General features: G+C 41.4%; 1 protein-coding gene across 1 annotated transcript in view; it reads right to left on the bottom strand.

Annotated features, from left to right (window-relative positions):
• PAK3 (p21 (RAC1) activated kinase 3) overlaps positions 1-20,465 on the bottom strand; it is a 110,610-nt gene that overhangs the window by 9,348 nt on the left and 80,797 nt on the right. The window contains exons 11-15 of the mRNA XM_080831295.1: positions 13,727-13,775; positions 13,227-13,339; positions 11,419-11,536; positions 9,878-9,977; positions 9,179-9,375 (exon numbers count right to left, since the gene is read on the bottom strand). Of these exons, the coding sequence (XP_080687421.1) occupies positions 9,179-9,375; positions 9,878-9,977; positions 11,419-11,536; positions 13,227-13,339; positions 13,727-13,775 (577 nt within the window). The remainder of the gene's footprint in view (positions 1-9,178; positions 9,376-9,877; positions 9,978-11,418; positions 11,537-13,226; positions 13,340-13,726; positions 13,776-20,465) is intronic.

The following is a 20,465-nucleotide window of genomic DNA, read 5'->3' as shown; positions in this document are numbered from 1 at the left end:
GCCCGACACAGGGCTCGAACTCACAATCCTGAGATCATGACCTGAACCTTAAACCAAGAGCGTTCAACTGACTGAGCCACCCAGGCACCCCTGATGTTCTAGAATTCTTAATAACTCTAAATCTCTTGGCAATCACACACAAACATCACAATTTTCACTGACCCCAATGTGCAACTAAAATTTACCTAAGTCTTCAGAGAAAACTACCCTACCCAGTTGAAGGAATAATTCAATTGACTTTGTTAGCAATCTCCTCAGTTAAAAAAGATCAATGCTGTCATCTTAGAAGTTACCACATTTCTCCAAAGAGGCCCCCAAACAATCCATATGTACCCAATAAATTTTCATTAAGGCAGTTTTGCAACAGGACTAACCATTTAATTAAAAAGCTTCAGTTTGTGACTTAAGTTCATTATAACACTTTATAAAGTTTGGATTAAGATGCTAGAAAACAAACCAGAGGACTTAACATGGCAATGTGTTAGTAACCATGAGAGTCTCCGGCACTGATCTAAAGACTCAATTTACAAAGACGATAGGGTGTGGTACAAACATTTCTTTCGAAGTTCAACATTTGGGACCCAAAACACATTTTCCCATGGAAATTATGTTATGCATGGTGAACAGGCTCCGAGCCTAGCTGACAAAAATCTAACAAAACAATCTAACTGAACTATAAGACCAAGCGGGCTTTTCATCTGTGTCTCAGTATCTCTATAAATACTATGTACATCTAAAGTATTAAAAGGTAACATTTAATCAGTGATTCCTATCAGGTGACTTAATCCACACAATAATCCCCTGAGGTAGACTTGATTATGACTCCTAATAGACAGATGAAGGGACTGAGGGCTGTGGGATTATTATAACTTGTCCAGTATTGCACAACTACCAATGAGGGAGCCAATATTTGAATCCAGGGAATGTGAGTTCAGAGTCTGTGCTCTTTGGCCGCTGCAAATAACACCTCACACTGTTCCCAGTCTCTGAGGAAGGAATTCTCCTAGCAGAGGCAGACAAGGGCTCTTCAAGAAATGAGGCATGGTCAGCAACTTCACCTCTACCTCTACAGAGGAAATGGACCCTTTTGAGGTCAATCATTCTCCACTTGTTTGGAAATGGGGAGAAAGGGCAGGTCCCCAGTTAGAAGGTTTCACACTATATTTCCTGGGGTCTATAACCATGTTGAGAGTTTATAAGCAGCTCATACTCTTGTTGTTGCCTATAACCTCCTGTTATCCTGGTTCCTTTCTCATTTTAGAATTTCCAGCTACCTTTGAGTGTTTTACGAGAGTGATTTGGCAATGAGTGACTTGACAACTTATGGCTTAGTTTACTCATGACCTGGGATTTCAGAGGTCAAAGGCCAGAGCATACTGCTGCCTCTGATGTGTTTATGGATTTCATGAAAGGTCCTGACACTTCTTTGTCTTTCTTTTCTTCCATTTCCTTCCCTCCTTCCTTGCTTTCTCTCTTCCTTCCTTCCTCCCTCAGTCCCTCCTTCCTTCCTTATGTTTCCTCCTTTCTAAGAAGAAAGTGAATGGGACCAAATGTGCAAAAAAAGTGACTATTTTATAACTAACATTTTCTTCCATAGGTTGACTTATTTATCCCAACAGTTCAGTGTGATAACTGAATAAGCATTATGGCATAATTTTGTTACCTACTTGTCTTGCATAGTAGTTCTTATCTGTCACCAAAATATAGTGGTGGTGGTGATGGTGGTGGGGCTTGTTGTTGCTTAATCCTTAAGAAGTCCTTTAAAATGAACCTATTACAGATCTTTTCCCTTACAGGTTGATGGCAAAAAGTAATTGGGTAACACTGACTGATTAGGTGTCGGCCTTGCTTTAGAGTTCTTCCTTCAAGCATCAAGGACCAACTATGGCCAGAAAATAAAGACCAGATGACTCTGACAATGAGTGTGCTCGTTCTAATCTCTCAGGGTTAATAGTGCTTGTCAAGAAACATGGAGCAAGCAATGTGTGCTCAGGATGAAACCCTGGGCAGCCTGAGTGGCAACCCGAGGTTGAGAACCAGAGGGGATCTGGAAGTGGGGATGGGGGTAAGTATAGACACAGACAAGAAGTGAAGCAAAATGGAGCTGGACATGGAGAAGAAAAGCTGCAAGAAGCAGAAGGAGGAGACGAACAAAGGGCAAGGACAGGGGCCAAATGACAATGGGCAGAGAAGGTGGCTGGTGGGACACTGGGGAAGGGAAATGAAGACAAAGGCTAAAGAATTGGGGAGGCCCAGGGCACCTGATCCTCAGTCTCACTCTGCTGCTACTGCCCCACTTCTCTGGTCTTTCCAGATAAAATTTCTGAAAGCATTGTTTACAGTTTTGCTGTACCAACTTTCCCACCTCCTATTTTCTCTTCAACCCACATTGAATTTCTGGTTCTAAGGTACCACTGAACACTATACATTTGCTCACATTTCATTTCAGAACATGAGAGCTGGTAGGGACCAACTCCCCATTTCTTTGGGGCTTTTCCAAATGACCGTATTAGGATCAAAATGGCCCGACTGTGGTATGATCTGTGAGCCAAACATTAGATCGCTCACATAAACTGGTTTCAACTGCTACTTCATATGCAGTTTGTCAGCTGAACAGCCCTTCACCCAATAGCATGTGATTGATTCCTCCCCTGTCACACCCCAGAGTATAGTGTAGATCATGGATCCCTGTAGCATTTCTATCACCATGGTGCTTTTTCCAGGTTTCTCACCCAAGGGTCCTGTCAGAGTGGGGCAGCCCCGTTTCCTCTGCAGTAGATTTCATTCCCATCCTGATCAAGTGTCTTCGCTTAGTAGGAAAAGGGGGCTCTTCCTTCTTTATGGGACACAGATTTATTCAGGAGGTGATGAAACATCTCTGAGTTCTTTCCTGGAGATCACTTCCCTGAAAGCACTCCTAAAGACAACACCCACTCAAACCACAGCTCTTCTGGCAGTCAAGGAAGGCTGGAGCTTATCTACAGCATAAGAACACGGAGTTAAGAGACCCATGAATTTCTCCTTTCATTTAAGTCATGTGGTTATGTGGAAGCCTGATACAGAAGACAAATGAAAGAGGACCTGTGTTGGTGGAATCAAGAGCCACATGACCTCCCCCTTGGGCCCTTTAAACCCAAGGAGCTCCACAGAATTCTAGGGCCTTGTGAAGTCCACTGGTGACCAATAATCTCATCAACTTCCACTTGTTTGAAGTGCTGAGGAGATGGAGGTCCAGCAGGAAGTAACCCATGCAAGATCATGGAGCTCCTGACTGGCAGACCAGGGAATAGGATCCACTCTTCAAGTCACATAATGTGTACAGCTGGTAGAGACAACAGAAGGATCTTTGTCTCATCCTGTCACATTTATTGGCCACTCCTGGATGAAAAGTGATGCTGAATTTTGCCATCTAAGCACTGAGGCAATTCCTTATGGAAGGAGAAGGAGAAGGGGAGGAGGATCAAGAAGAAGAAGAGTTGGAAGAAAAGGGAGGAAGGGAGGAAGGAGCAAGAAGCAGCAAAAAGATCAGGCTGGTTGGGATGATGTTAGCACTTTGCTTCTCCCAGCTACAGAGGTAAGACTGGGTTTGTCAAGTTAAACTTTCTCTGCTGAGAGGTTTGGGTAAGACACCTCAGAGTATCCTTTTACCAGATGCAAAGGGTCTTCTAAAATGATGCTGCAGCCAGGTTAGAAAAGGTCAGAAATGCTCTTTAGTTATGAAGAAAACTCAGATTTTTCTGGGTGAAGTAATTTTCTCTTGGCAAAAACACAGATTTAAAAGGCCATAGAATCAAGCATGTCAATGTGCATTTCACTAGGTAGATGCCCAACATCATACTCCATGATTTGTCTATTTAGAAGGGACTTTGATTTCAAGGGACCTAACTACTTTGTTCAAGGTCTGGTACCTATTAGGGCAAAAGGCATATGCATCCTTGGCTTACTCCCAAGTCATGCTTTGGGGATACTGAGGAATGATAAGATAATATTAGGATAAGAGCGTATCAGTGTTGGCCAACAGTAGGCCCCGGTCACCCCATTTTTTAATCTTTGTTTCCCTCCCCTTTGCCTAGCCAGAGTCTCAGGTTTTAGCTTGCTGTGGAATCAATTTCTTCTTTGGCTGTCTTCTAGGTCGTAACTCACCAGTTTGGGCTGTCTGCTTCTGAATTACAATCTAAATGAGACTTGCAGCTTTCCTATGGCTAGGTCCCATTTTCCTATGCTAAATTCCTGACAACCAATGATTCTTAAGAGCTGTCTATCCTTTGACAGGCAATTTTTTTTTATGATTAAAAAGAAACCCTGTTACCATTCTATAATTATTTTAGTTGCAGTTGTCCCAACTGCCCCCTCCTCTCAGGCATAGGTTTGCCCTCAAAGTAGGAGGAGTGTCAACAAACCATCAATAAACCTTGCTGTTCCATAGTGGTTTACGGAAAAAGAAGGGAATGCTCCCAGCGCTTCCTGAAATACATTCAAAACAATATTGACTGAGTGTTAGCAAAGTATGCTTGCTTCTCTGGCGCTCAGGAAGTTTATGTCTGACTTTAATTCCAAATGAGCACGCGCCATCAAACCCAGACATTCCAATCCACAACACAGGTTCCAGTGGTTGGAGGAGCTAGAAGCACTTTGGCCCTTAGTTGCTGTTTTTTAGTTGCTAGAGATTCCCTTTTGCTTAACTCCCTTCTCTAGACATATAAACTAACCAGAATTTCCTTAGCTCTATAGTAAAAGAAATAACGAACATTTGTGTAGTGCTTTAAGTGTGCGGAAAGTGAGACTAAGAAGCCTCGCAGCGAAGACAACAGAGCTGATTTTAGATTGCTTTCTCTCTGGCCACACAAGTAATTCAATCCTGATGATGAGTAGTCAGACTGATAGCTCTATCATCACCAATATGTGCTATGTACTCAGCAGCTAGCACATTTTAAAGATAAACTCCACTTTTTAGGAGAAGTAAAACTGAAAAAGAAATGGTGTATCATGAATGTACCTGCTGAGATAATGCCATTTCTTTTTTTATAGTGTTCCTGGACTAGTAAGCCAGAAAATGCCATAGAGTACACCAGGATTTCAACAAGGCTTTGACAGAGTAATATTGATACAGATATAGATATAGATACAGATATCAATATATAGATATATCTATATATCTGTATCTATATTAGACGAAATGGAGAAATGTGGACAGAGTAAGAGTGTGTTCTTTTTTTGGTTAGACAACCATGTTCAAAGAGGGTTGATGAAGAATTGTTTTCCAGCTTAGACGAGGTTCTAGAAAGTGCTTGCCACAGAGCTTTGTTTCTGGTTCAGTCCTTGGTGGGAGAAGCTGACATCATTTGTTCTTAAAGCTCCATAAGTGATTCCAATGCACAACCAAGGAGTAGACCCACTGTTACAAGGTCAGTGGTTCACATAATACACTACTGGTTTGAGCATTCAGATGTTTCTTATTAATACTAGGAACTGTCTTCCAAATAGCCAATGCTTGCTACCATTTCGTCAATGCTTAAAGCAAGGGCTGAAAGACAACCCTGAATGTTCATTTCAAGTAGGGTGAAGGTTTGGAAAAGTACACACAGAAAAGGGATCCACCCACAGTCCAGTAGAGACTTCAACTGGATGTCACTGAGACATTTCACAAATGTCAGATTCCATCAAAACCCATTGACAAGAACAGCCCAATTATCTGTGAATACAAAGTTCATGAAGAGACACTCTTTTGCTGCTGAAAAAACAATTTGTTTTATCTAGATGATTGTTCCTCTTTACTCAGAATCAGGTCATTATAATCACAGGTTTCAGAGTACATATCTCTGATCGATAAAAAAAAGTTGGGAAGATGAGCAGAATGCTAACACTGATTTGTATATCCACAGGGGACTTTTGATTTTAACCCTGATCACTTTGGCAAACAGAAAGAACAAGGCACTTTATTATTGGAGACCACACTAAAAATGTCCATGGGTCACAGAACAACATGTTCAAGGCCAATTATGTTGAGTGCAAAGACTTCAGGCAGTAGGGGACGGTAAGAAGCTTGTCTCCCTTCTGTCTCTGGAAGGGTACCAACCTCATAACATCAGTACAGTTAATAACTCTATGACCTTTAAAAGGCACTTTATGAGCAAATTAGGTCAATTAGCACTGAACAATTTACATTGAAAAAATCCCAGCCACTTTGTAAACTAGGGGGGAAGTAGCTAATTCCTTGCATCAGTGATATGTTAACTGGCAACATTCACAAAGGGCTTGCTCGGTTTCAACGGACACAACAAAGACACACGCAAAAAACCAAAACGAAAGGTGAATAGCCTTTTCTTCACCTTTAATCTATTCTGTTCAGTGTTATCTGTTCATTGTAATTTTACGGGACTCTGCAGAGCCCTCTGCTCTTTGTGGTGATCAGAGTGTAGCCAGTGTGAAGGGGAACTTTTTGCAGAAGTGGGGAGTCCAATCTCCCTTTATGAATGTGTAAAAAGCACTCTATGGATCATTTCTCACCTTCCTATTCATAAAATCTCTGTGCACACAAACACAAACAATACATATACACATATTTCCTACAATGAGGTAGATACTGCGCTAAGTGATTTACATGTATTATTATATTTAATTTTCATACTAACTCTGCAAGACAGGTCTTATCCTCAATTTTATACAAAAGAAATGGGTTTATAAAAGTTTTAAGTGACTTGCTGAAAGTCCCTACAACAGCTTGTAGGCTGTGAAGCTGGGACACACCAGATCTATCTGACTACAGGGGCTGAATTTTTTCACGACAACGTGCTACCCTCTATTCTACCCACGCTGTCTTCCTTCCAATTAATTCCTTCTTTCCTCCTCAAAGCCCAAAGGGGTGGATGGATGGATGGTAGTATTGGAAGGATTTCAGAGAAAGAAGGACTAACCTACCTCTCTTTTCTACCTCTCCCGAAGCTCTGCAATTTTCCAATCCTCCACACATAGCCTGGCCATTAGGATCCAAGAAAATACAGGTTCCTTATGAGCTCCTGTTAGATCTTTTTCTCTCCAACCCCTCTATGGTTTTGGTGACTACATTTTTTAAATCCCAAATAAGGGCATATGGCCTGAGATGCTGTGTTGTCTTTAAGTGAACACAAGGGCAGCATATCTGAAATCAAAACTAAGAAAGTACTTGTGGTGCCTAGCAGAGAGTGAGAGGGCTGGCTCAATATGGTCCTGTTGATTGACTGAGTCATTGGAAGCTGATCACACACGGAGAGTAATGAGCAAAGTTAGTCCAAGTCCTTATCAGTGGAATTCAACAGGGTGGTCTTTCTGACAGGTCTTTTTGTTGTAGCCTTAATGTAGGCTTCCTGAACCTGGTGGCTTGTTGTCTGCAAGTACTTGTTTAGCTACAAGGCTGTGGATTCTAAGAGACAAGCTGTTCATTATGAGTTCTAATCCTAGGCTAGAAGATGCCTATAAAGATTAAAACTTGTTTCCTTTTTTTCTAACAATTAATGGCCCCGCTAAAGAGTGATCAATTATAATTGGGGAACTGAAGAAGGTAATAAATGCATTACTGAGACCAGTTGCTTTACAGCACCATTTATTTAATCCTCAAATTTTGCAGGTTGTAAATTACTCATTAGAAGAGAGAAAGCAAAATAGCTATAATCCGTTTAGTGCCTCCAAACTCCGAAGACTTAGAGGAGGAAATCCATGGAAACAAGAGGCCTGATGTGTTCTTTCACTGCTATTCCTTAATGGGCAAAGGTGGTTAAACAATAAGGATAAGCCCCAGTAATTATCCTGATGCACTTGGTCCATAGGTCAGGGGTGGGCTTGATTAAATTCATGGAGGGCGGACCCACAAACGGTGGGAAAATGACCCTTCTCTTCCACTCAGCCCTGCAGGCACCTAATCAATGTGCACATCTCACTTCCAGATTGTTTCATGAGACCAGAGCAATAGCACGGAGCATTCATTAGGGCATTCACTCCTATCTGTTGTTTCCTAATCAGTACAGGGACAAGGACAAGAGGCCGAGTGCCAGAGAGGATTTAGGAGAGGGTGAGGGGAGGCTGTCCCCCCCTGCACACACGGGGGGCTGCAACTCCCAATGACAAAAGGTTCAACTGTGAAAACAACCAGACAGTGAGTGTGCAGGTTGCATGACATATACAGAAAGCCACATACATTTGGCATGAATATGGATTTTATAAGCTGACCATGCAAAGACTTCATCATTTACCAAGGCCGATTCTTTTTATACTGAGGGGAAAATTCAGTTTTAGACTCAGTGGTAAGGATGCAAATAATATGTGAGAAGCCATCAGCACTGGCATGCTATGTGTGTTCTGAGCGTCCAGTGTGAACCTGTGCATATTTTCTTTTTCAGTAATGGAATGCCCTTTAAATACGCAACACAGCTGCTGGCTCACCCTTAGGCAATGCACAATAGGAGAGCTACTGGCTCACTCCTGTGCTGAGCAAGCATTTCTTCCATACCCCTTGGCCTTTTACTCTCATGATCCGTGGCTCATCTCTGAATAAAGATGGTGGGTTTAGGCTCTGAAATGGAGCTTCTCTCTTGGCAGAGGTAACCTGACTACATAAGGATCAAACCTCTGTTTCCACAGGAGCTAACCTGAGTTCCCCAATGCCAACTATTTCCATTCATTTTCTACCAGACAGTCTAATTATGTTTGCAACTCCGCCATGCTGGCGCTGTGTCTATCTCCCGCTCCATTCAATATCCAGCTGCTGCTGCTCAATAAATCATTACTGACAATGAGACAAAATCTAATTTAAAAATTATAGGTGTTCTGGAAATGCATTTATTCACTTTGTTAAAGTGATTATAAAGCAAGTGTTTCCTAGATAGATCATTTAAGCATGGCATGCAATAAAAATACTTTTCTACCCACATCTAGTTTTGCTTTTTATTTTAACAGCAGAAAACTGTAGTAAAGAATTTTAAAGACCCCTGCCATTAGAAATACTGATCTACAGGCACTTGGAAAACTGCTGGGACACTATAGAAGATATTGAGAATAACTCAGAGTAATTTTGAGAATCATAACTTGGAGCTTCTATGTCACTTATCCCAGGAAAGAGCCCATTCTGGCCCCTTTTGGTAGAGACAAGAAATGACACTTTGCCCTCTTCCGAGGGAGGATGTACATAAGTTTTCTCCTGACTTACCCTGAGTGGATTTTCATTAAGGTAAGGGGGTTCACCTTCCACCATTTCAATTGCCATAATCCCCAGAGACCAGATATCAACTTTCGGACCATAAGCTTTTCGAGTTACAACCTCAGGTGCCATCCAGTATGGAGTTCCCACCATAGTGCTCCGTTTACTTTGTTCAGGGGTGATCTGGGCGCAGAACCCAAAATCAGCTGCAGGGAAGAAAAGTCAGTTACAATCAATTCAATTTCTTCTTATTTTTTTCATAATAGGTCACTTTCACAAATGGCCATACCTTCCTCCGTTCGACACAGAGTTTCCATAACCCCCTAGCTCCTATCCATTATTACCAGATCCCTCCAGTGGCCCTGATTTTAAAAGGGTCTGAGATAACTGATTAATGTGATGTCATTTTTACTAATCCTCAATCTGCCCCCCCCATCACTGTCCCCTCCAACTTATAGGATCTTTCAGTTTTCTAGTTGGGTATTTGTCATCTAGCAGATGGAAGACCCGAGAAATTCTGAATGTTAAACCCTCAGAATCTGGCCATGATCTACAGGAACATGGCATTAGAAAAAAAATTCTTTACTTCAAACGGGGCTCTAAATGCTTTCAAACCAATCACATTCAATAGCCACTTTCTTCTCAGACAGGAAACAAGCAGAAATCCCCTGATACTCTTTCAAATACCATCTGAACAAAAATACCTACTCAATTTAACAGAGCCATCCATCCCAAGAAGAATATTGTCACTCTTTATGTCTCTGTGGATCACTTGGTTTGAGTGTAAAAAGTCCAGCGCTTGGAGGCACTATTGAATCAGAAAAGCAAGTTCTAATTATATCACAAAGAATTTAAAACCAGGTAAGTTTCATTTTTTAGATAAATATGGGGCAAAGGTATAATTTTACATTGTCAAGTGAAATAGATTACTGTTGTCTTACCAGTTTGAAATTACGTTCCCATTTACATCAATGCTATAAGTTAGCATTACACATTACAAAAGCTCCCAAGTCGGACTAGGACATGAAAAGTGGGGATGTGATAAATAGCGGTAAATCCTTAATACAGCCAGACTAGCCAGTTAAGAATCATACTTTGATCTAGTCATCTGGAGGGTGTGGATTCGGCTTGGTCCTACATAGGCACAGTAAGACTCTGCCTCCACAGGATTTGATTCAGGAGGCCGGAAGGGGGACCCAAGAGTCTGCATTGAAAATGAAGGCCCCAAGCTACCTCTGATGGATAGCCATGGTTGGGAACCACCTCTAGGTTATGAAGTAGCTATAGTCACTTGTTGGGAAGTGGTTTTCCATCGTGCAACATGGAAACTACAGGCTCAGGGTGGAAGGGTCTCCCATATATTTGATTCATTGTATGAATAGAAAATACTTATGTTTGGTGGATACATCTACATGCTGGGGCAGGAGGAAATGGGGACCAGAGGAGAGCAAGGCAAGAAGAAATTTAAGTGAACAACTGAAAATAAAGGACAAAGACTAGCTGCAGTTATTTGGTTTTGTCTTCCTGTCACTGGTTTTCAAGTTTCAGTGGGTCAGAGTTCCTACTTGTGTCTGCAGACAGCCTCACCACAACGAATGGGGTAGATGGTCAGGCCCAAGATGAGATTTCAAAAAGGAGTGTGTTTTTAAGTACTAAGAAAATTATAACAAAATGTCCTCAGTTTTGCGTGAAACTAGGGATATGACACTGATATGGGATGAAAGGCAGACACTCGGACCCACTGGAGGGTTTTGGGAGACATCCAGATTGTACTGGGAAAGCAACTACTGTCTGGGCTGAGGGAGAATCTTGCTTAAATTGCCTTCTCGAAAATGATAGGGTTGTAATGGTTCATATTTTACAAGGCTCCCATTGTATATGCAGGACAAAGTGATTATCATGTAAAAATCCTCCCAAATCAGGAAGAACTTTCATGCCGCCATTACTGTTTCCCGGGCTCTCTGAAACTACAGCATGCAGGTTTAGATGCGGTACTTTGTAAATGGCGTAATAGAGCTCAAAAGATCCAGAGCAAAGGGACTAAAATACACAACAGGCTGGGAAGAGAGGGGAAGGAAAGTGCTATTAGGAAAGTATCTGAATCGAAGTTAGGCTCTCCATTTTCTTTTTTTTTTTCATAGAAAAGATGGGCTATTGTTACTTCGGTGTTAAACGCATTCTGGATAATCAGAGATAAAGAACTGCCAGTTCTGGTGATCTCATCAGCTAGAAATGCTCTATTTTCTTACCTCTCTGCAGACAGCTGCTATCTGGCCTTCATCCATACAGGTCTCTGTGACCACATCTGTCAGAGAGCCACCAGCCAAGTACTCCATGACTACCCATAGTTCATCACCCACTAAGTAGCTACAAGAAGAGAAGAAAAAGATATTGACTCAGGCCTAAGGAAGTGGGGACTTGTCCATATTCCTGTTAAGAAGGTAGTTTGCAGGTAGTGTCTACATTTGGTCATATTCTATAATGGGAGGAAAATATCCATGACTGGGATAAGAGGAAATTTCCTAGCATTACAAGAGAATATGCAGGAAAATCAAAGGATCATCAGATCTCACTGTATGCCATGGAGGAAGGAAATGAACCAGAAGTCCTCTGGTGACTGACTACTGGCAGTCATTCCACTGTAAAATCTACTTTCATTGAACAGGATCCGTGACTAACCATTTTGGTAACTTGAGCCATTGTGTTGATGTCTTGGACTGAACTGGCCCCTGCCACAGAGATATATAAAAGATATTTATTCAGATCTCAGCATTATTTTTGATTCTACTGAATTATTTTTGAGCAGTATTGGAATCAAAGAGACTCATGTTTGCAAAGGATTTACTGTGCTGAGGTCTCGGTCCTATTAGAAGTTAGTAGCAATGTGCACATTTTCTTTAGGTAGTTGTTGAGAGAACACACAACAAGTGATCAAACATGGGGAGGAAGGTCATCAAAGTCTGACCACTGGACCAATTCAAAACATCTGGAACCACTTGAAGGCACATTAGCAGCCAGGCTCAGCAAGAGAGGAATTACAGTGAATGGAATGACCCCAACGATTCCATCCTGCCCTAAGTTCCACATCAGTATGAAGCAAGACTTTCAATTCAGTGGTGCTCCAACTGCAATGCCTGTGAGAGTCACCTGGGAAGCCTATTAAAAATGAACATTCACAGGCTCTACCTCATTAGGGAAGAAAGCATCCGAGAAATCTACATTTTTTTTTTTTTTTGCAAAGGCAATTTTTACAAAATTAAAAAAGCAGAGTCGAGTCACTTTACTGCAGATAGCCCGTAAGTGGCACTTTATGAAGCTCAGGTTTCGGCTATAAAATTTGACTCCTTTTTTTTTTTTCCCTCCCTCTTCCCCCTCTTTCTCTGGTCCACCTGGCACAAAACACAGAAAGCAAGATTTTAAGCTCACTGAGGTTGGAGACCTCATCTTATTTCCTTTATATCCCCCCAGAGTACACAGCACAGTGGTGCTAAGCAAACACTTACTGAAATTGAATGAAACAGATGTTAACCACAAGTGAAGAGTTAGCGCTGTCTTTAAACGCCTATTTATAACCCTCTGCTAATACCACTGATGAAAGAGACAGTAATTACCTGGTCCAAGAAAAAGGCTTGAGATTAAAGTCTCAATTCCCTAGACCTCACTGTCAGCTAATCACAAAGCACCCATTAAAGTGGGGCCGCTGCAGCCAGCCCTCTTCACTCAGACACCCAGAGATGGCACTCCCTCCAAACACTTGGTGAAATGTTTAAAATACTGCTGCTCTCTCCTGTACGCAGCAGTCTATTTCCTGCCAATGTGGAGTCACGACCCTCAAAAGGAAATTACACACACTGCTCACGTTTAGAAGCAAGACGATAAAGTGTGTCTTCCAACGTTTGATGGGTGGGCAAAGTTCAGCAATAGATGTGAGGCTCCCTATTCCGTAGCACTTGAAAGTATTTGTAGAAGGGTTGCTACTAGATCCTAAACAAAATACTTGGCCAAGCAAATGACATCGCATAAAGAAAACCGGTACGTAATGAGAGAAAACACTTACCTATCTAAATAATTAACAATATTGGGGTTCTTATTTTCCCTCATGACCAGAATTTCATTAATAATTAATTCCTTTTTGGGCTGCTGTTGAAGGTTCATCTGCTTTATGGCCACCTGAAGGATGATTGAAATGCAAGAATGAGTTACAGTTATTACACACACAGAGCCATTGTTTTTGGGGGGAGGGAGTTGGTTTTGGGTTTACTTATTTATTTATTTTCTAGCTTGGGATTTTTGTTTTGTTTTGTTTTGCTTTTTGTTTTTTGTACACAGGGTAAGGCATAAATATTCTTTATTTTCCTAGGCTCTTTCTTAGCACCGCAAACTCGTGCTCTTTTCTTTGGTCAGTCAGGAGCAAATCACCCACTTCAGAAACTTTGGACACTGATGAAATCGAGTCCACATCAACCCAGTGCCACCCATTCTGTCAGGACAGAAGAAGAGATGTGATCGATATGAATGAAAGGACAGTAAAAATCAGGGTTGAATGTGAGCACTCACCTCTTGTCCAGTGGCAATGTCCAGTGCTGTGTACACTGTACCTGATGCCCTGCAAAGGTGAAAGTTATCAAATGAATAAGCAATCCAAATGTTATCTGTATATTTTATTTGAAATAAGATGTAATTATTTCTAGGAGAGAGAAATCAGCAAGCTTAAGATACAAGGATGAAATAACAAAGGAACAACACCTTTCTGTGGTAATTCCACCTGAGACAGCTTCGGTGTATCCCTTTTGGTGGGCTAGGAACTCCAGTCAGACTTTCTGCAGCAATGTATTGAGCAAAATAGCCTGGATGTTGCAACAACTGCAGTCCTCTGAATAAACTGAAGTACCGTTTAGGAAAGAATGTATCATCTCTTGCTTAGGCAACTGTATATATCAATCCTTTAGCATATGGACAGAATGGCTTTTTTCCCATATATTTCTAATTCCCAAGAATATTTTCACCTATGGGTGCCTGGGTGGCTCAGTCAGTGAAGTGTCTGCCTTCAGCTCAAGTCATGATCCCAGGGTCCTGGGATCAAGCTCCGCATCAGGCTCCCGGCTTAGTGGGGAGTCTGCCTCTGCCTTTTACTCTGTGTACTCCCTCTCAAATAAATAAATAAATAATCTTAAAAAAAAGAATAGTTTCACCTAACAAATCAATCACACTCGGTGCTGTACTTACCTACTGCTGTCGCTGCAAAGAGCAATGAACAACGTGGCTTTACTGTTTTTTTTTTCCCCCGTTTTTCTAAACTTTTCAGCAGCTTCTACTAAAAGGTTTCCTTCCAGTCCACCATCCTTTAAAAATCTATCATTCCTTAGGCCTTGGAAGGACTCACGCTTCATTCTAACCTCAATTATACGGGTCCTTTGCTGTGCAAATAGCAATTGTCTGGTGAGGCTGAAGTCACAGTAAGGTTCTGTGAAACACACAGGCACTCCGAATCACCTCCCCACCTCCATCCCCAAGCAAAAGGAAAGGTCTCGTCAATTTCATTGAGCTGTTTGTGGTGAATGAAAGTATAAGGATGGAGATGAGTCCTTGTGATTCACCAGACATTATAATGCTCCAATATTGCTATTCAAAATTTCTAGGAACAGTGTGCAGCGTTGGTGGTATAGTGGTGAGCATAGTTGCCTTCCAAAATTTCTAGAAACAACTTCTATTGTTTCTCCTTTGCTCTCCATTTATCTCTTGCTACTTTGTTTTCTGGGTCCAGGAATTCTTTTCTTTCTTTTGTTTGTTTAATGATTTATTTGCTTATTTATTTGGGGGGTGGGCAGAGGGAGAGAAAACCTCAAGCAGACTCCGCACTGAGCACAGAGCCTGACATGGGGCTCGATCCCATGACCCTGAGATCGTGACCTGATCTGAAACCAAGAGTTGAATGCTTAATTGACTGAACCAATAGGAGCCCCTTGAATTCTTTTCTTATGTCAGCCATTTCTTTGCCATTCTTCTCCCTCCTACTTGGATGAAGCAAAATATTTCTCACAAGCCTAGGAGGTTTACATTACCTACTCCAAAGGAACAAAATGAGTGGGGTGGTATGAGGAATATTTGACTATTAAAAGAGATCTGAGTTCTAATATTTGTCCTAACATCAACAAGTTCTGTGATCTTGGGCTAGTCACTTCCCCTCTCTGGGTTTCAGTCCCCTCGACTCGGAAAATAGTGATCACAATAACAGTAAAATATATTGAGTGTGTTAAGACACTGCACTGAGAACTTCATATAAATCACCTTATGTAATCCTTACCATATTTCTATAAGGCAACCACTACTACCCCCACATTACCTATGAAGAAACTGAGGCTCAGAGAGATTAAGTGACCTGCCTTAGGTTACACAGTTTACAATCTAAGTCTGTCTGACTCTCTGACTGGTAAAATACAGTACATGGGCCACTTTATTTCTAAGGTTCTTTATTTTTTTAATAAAAAAATAAGGCTTTTTCCATAAGCTCCACACCCAATATGGGGCTTGAGATCAAGCTGAGATCCAAAGTCCCATGCTCCACCAACTGAGTCAGTCAGGCACCCCGATTTCTAAGGTTAAGTCCATGATGTACAAGCTACAAATTCTACTGCTTTCTTTGTTCTGGATAGGTATTTAAATATCCATTGGAACTAGACTAAAAAAACTTGCCCCCACTCCATAGGTGCCTCCTAAATCAGAGCTTGCAAGTTTCAGAAATTCCTCAGGGTTGAAGCTTATGTTAAACAAATCAGCTTCCCAATTTTGTATGTTTGAGATTCTGGGCTTAGAGCACATGGTTGGGGCTCGTTAAGTATTTGCTGAATGAACAAATTAATAAAAGTATTTTCAAGCAAACATGCAATTGCAATAAAACCTTTCCTTTCTGTGAAGGAAATGTGTCATCTTCTACTTAAATCAACATAAAACACTTCCTGCTTGGAATAAGCTCTCAGACGTTCCTGATTGGTCCTTTTGAACTCAGGATGTCCTGGGCTCAAAGGAACAGATAACTGGACCCCATGTCTGCTTCAGCTGCAACTGTCTAACTCTGCAGAATTAGATTCTTAACTGCTTTAACTTGGTGTATTCTTATATATGTAGGCCACTCATACATTTCTGTCAGCTCCTGAAAAAGAGACAGTATCTGCAAAATGAGATAATAGCATCTACCTCATGGGACCCCAGAGAATCAAATGGTACAATCTATGTAGCATTTAGCCCTGGGCCCAGATCTGAGCTGAGAATCGACATGGGAAATGCTATTATCATTTGTTGCTGCTGCTGTTACTGGTTTCTTAGTAGAGAATGCCTAATTTACTAGGTGTTAGTTGGTCCTTCCCAATCTCCCAGTCAAACATCCTTGATCGTGTCTGTTCCTCTTTTCAAAAAGGCCAAAAGCCAAAGGGGTCACCTTTTAGAGGTTCCACATCCTCTTCTTTCCCCTAGTGGTTTTGCTTTTTTCTTTCAGTTTGGAATGCCTTTATTGAAAAAGACTGTATATAAAAACCCTCCATATAAAATGACAGCTGCTCCAGTTAAAGCTAGGGAGGTAGGCCACAAATTCCTGCTTTGGTGGCCTCCCCCTTAATCATCCCCTGCCCCGTCCCCAACCGCCAATCCCATTTCCACTGTCCCAGGGGCTAAAATTGTGATTGACTTGGAGTGCAGAGGGGATTAGTGTTTAACATCTCCAGAGATTTACCTTTCAAATCCTTGGGTTTATGGCCCCCAACATCCCTCAGCATTTCATTGTCTTGAACTGCTAGAGTCCTAACCCTGGAATCCCAATATCCTGGGTTTTGTGACATTCTGTGGTATAGAATTGCCACAAATCCCTACTCCACAAAGGTTTAAAGGCCCTGAAATTCTAGTAGAACATCAGTTATTAACTCAAAAATTAGCTTTTCTCCTCACTCTCTCTTCCCCTGCCTTATCATATATATGTAACTGTCTAGCGGGAGCCATTTTCCCCTTCTTCAACTCTTATTCCCAGCCTTAAAATGGTGATATCATCCTCTACTCCACTTCCTACCCCCCCACCCCAACCAAACAGGTTAGGCACTTGGAATTCAACACTCTGACTAACAAGGTATTGGTTGGTCCAACTTCTAGCCTTCACACAATCCTCAGCTCAAATGCACAAACTTGGGGACTAACCTGCAGAGCACACTGTCTCCAACTCTATCTTTGCACCTCAAATGTTTCTCCGCACCACAGCTCTGACTCCTTCTCATATTCTAACAATTTAAGATAACTGTCAATGCCTGTCCTTCTCTTATTCATTTACCAAAGCACTCTTTGCCCACTAATAGGTTATATGAACAGTAGTCCTCATCCCCAACTCCTCGGGGTCCAAATCCCACGAGTTCCTAGTTGTGTGACCCTGGGTAAGTAATTTTACCTCTCTGTGGCTCAGGAATAAAGGATTAATGGATAAAATGCATAAAGGAATAAAGGATAAAGGATAAAGGATTAAATGCATACAGTGGTTAAAGCCAGTTCTGGTACACACATCGCCAATACACATTAGCAATAACAACCATCATCATCATCATCCACAGATTATAATTTGAGAGGTTAATGCATATATTAGGGAACAGTCACCCTTAATAATAACTTATATAACCATAAGTATTATTGGGTTGACTGTTCCCTAATATATGCACTAAGCTCCCAAACTGTAGTCTGTGGCTCACCAGGAATCTCTTTTAAGCATCTGGAAGTTTCCAAGATACTTGATTTCAAATTCCTAACAGAAGTTTTACATTTACCTAAGGCAAAGCTAATTAAAATACCATACATTTCTTTTTAGCCAGAATGATACCAACTTTTGATTACATGGCATAGCTCACTGATCAGAAGCTCCGAGTAGTGGTTAAACACTCTTTGCTTCACTGAGTTTGAGAAATAAGCTATTATTTAATAAATATAGCTTAATAGTTGTAATTATTCATAACCCAGAATTCGTAAAGACAAATAATTGAAAAGATCCTTGGTGGTGAAGCTGGGAAACCCTCTCCTTGTAATAAGTGAAACACAGTGGTGTCTACTTCTAAAGAAATGATCTTTGAGCCAACAACATGTCACATTGATTCCCCCAAAACTGGGCCTTGTGACTGCCTGGGATATGTCAAAGGATCTTAATGACTATCTTTACAAAATTAATCAATCACTTTAATTAAAAAAATCAGTATCATGCAGCACTTTAGGACATAAGGATAGCAGGAATCAAACTCAAAAATGTGAAAATTAAAACTCCCAATTCTCTAGTAGATTGGGCTGGTGTGCTAAAATGGTCAAAGTTGTTGATTTGATTTTTATGCCACTTAGTTATATTGATCTCTATTATCTCTCCATTCCAGTTCTATTGAAGCTAGATTGCTGTGGGGGAGAACACCGGTTTACAATGGGGATTTTGTTTATTCCAGACCTCAGTCGCTCTGATGGTATAAAGAAATGCCTTATCGGGACTCCAGGAAAAACAGAGATCATCCAGTTTAACCTCATTACAGATGAGACATCTGAAGCCAAGAGAAGAGGGAGAATGTGCCCCAAGTTCACACAGCTAGTAAGTAACAAAGCCTCCTAATTTTGAGCAAGAGATATTTCAGCGGACCTACGCTATGGTTCAAGAATATTAAACCAAGAGATTGCTCAACTGTTGGGTCTCATCGTCAATTACAGCATGATGAGTACTGCTGGGTTCTTGGCATCACATTAGATGCTTTATCAACAATTTCTTCTTGACCTGGCCAAGCACTTAATACTCAAATGGAAACACTGGCATCTAGCTTAAAGTATCCAGAAAGAAACAAACAATTTACTATTTCTCCCTTTTCCTCCCAAGACAAGCCCGTTTAATTATCAGCAGTCTTCATCAGGTTTTCATGTTTCCTGCTAAAAGCCAATGTCAAGCCATGATAATGAGTAGTTGCCAAGGCAGCAATGCGATAAAACTTACACTTTCTATAAATCACTCTGATTTCAGCATTGAAGTAGATTATAGGAGGGAAAGAAAGCAGGCAAGTGAGGCAAGGAGGAAGCTCACAGGCTGAGAGAAAAGGGAAGTGGACGAGAGGACCGGAGGGCTCTGTGAGGTCCAAAGGAGAGCTTCGTGGTAATAAGTGTGAGGAAGTCAGAAGGGATGGGGCAGTATTCACATTTAAGGTTTTCTAAGCATCAGTATGGTCCTGATGAGGTCACAGTCAGGGATTTAATCCACATTGAGGATGGCTGTGTTTTAGATCTACTCATTCTTCTTCTGCTGCTGCTAGAAGAGGCTGTCTCGTTTATGGACATGACTTCCTTCCCATCTGCCCTCTCTAAATAAATGGGTGGGCTCACTTACTGGTCGCCCTATACAATTTGACAAATGAAGACACTGGAAGCGGGATGTGGGAAATTGGCCTGCCCAAGGATACACAGTTTGTCAGCAGCTGAACTCAAAACCGCATGAGTCTGACTCCACAGCCCGTGCACTTAACCATGTCATGTTCCTTTACAGACCTTTATCATTTTTTACAACAATGCTAAGTGCAAGTGTGGCACTTCCAGATGCCCACGTTTGTATCTACTGTACTATAGAGTGCCTCCCTGAAATATTGCTCTGGCCTCTCATTTCCTGCTTAACTTAGTCCACTTGCCCCTTGGTAAGGCATTTACTTTGTCCCTGGACATGGTCCGGTTGACTCCTTTGACCCTAGGAGCTGGATCTTCTGTTTTCTGACTCAGTTAAGCTTGCTCATGTGGCCAAGAGTAGACTAGTTCTTAGGACTGGACTTTATGTTCTGCTGAGTATTTAAGATATGGTTACTACTTGTAGGCCCTTATCTTGCTATATTAATGCACCTGACATAAAGGTACCTGGATATCATATCATCCAATACTACCATGCCTCTATTCACCTTGTGGGGGCTTATGCCCTTTGAGCTTCAGGAAAGGTGATGGACAGTGCCCTCTGCAAGCAGTAACCTTTCAGAGAGAGCCCCAGGGTTTCCTTCTTGTGTAATCAGCCTCTTTAAAAATTTATCACTAAATTAAAACAAATAATAATATTATGTAAAAAGCATGTTCTCAAAGTACCAGGATGTGGTACTGTCTTTAATTACTGGGATGATAAATTGGAACACAGGATTTTCTTTTCTTTATCTAGGGCATGACTTGCCCCAGGGTGTCCAGGGTCCTCTGATTTTAAAGAGAGCTGTAACATGTTATGGGTGAGGGGCCAGGGAGCTCAGTGGGCTAGAGTCCCTTGATAATGAGGCCATGGTTA

This window comes from Martes martes (genome assembly GCF_963455335.1).
Source record: "Martes martes genome assembly, chromosome: X".
In the NCBI taxonomy this organism is placed as follows: Eukaryota; Metazoa; Chordata; class Mammalia; order Carnivora; family Mustelidae; genus Martes; species Martes martes.
The sequence above is the reverse complement of the archived record's forward strand: the minus strand, read 5'-3'. Positions and strand labels throughout refer to the sequence as shown.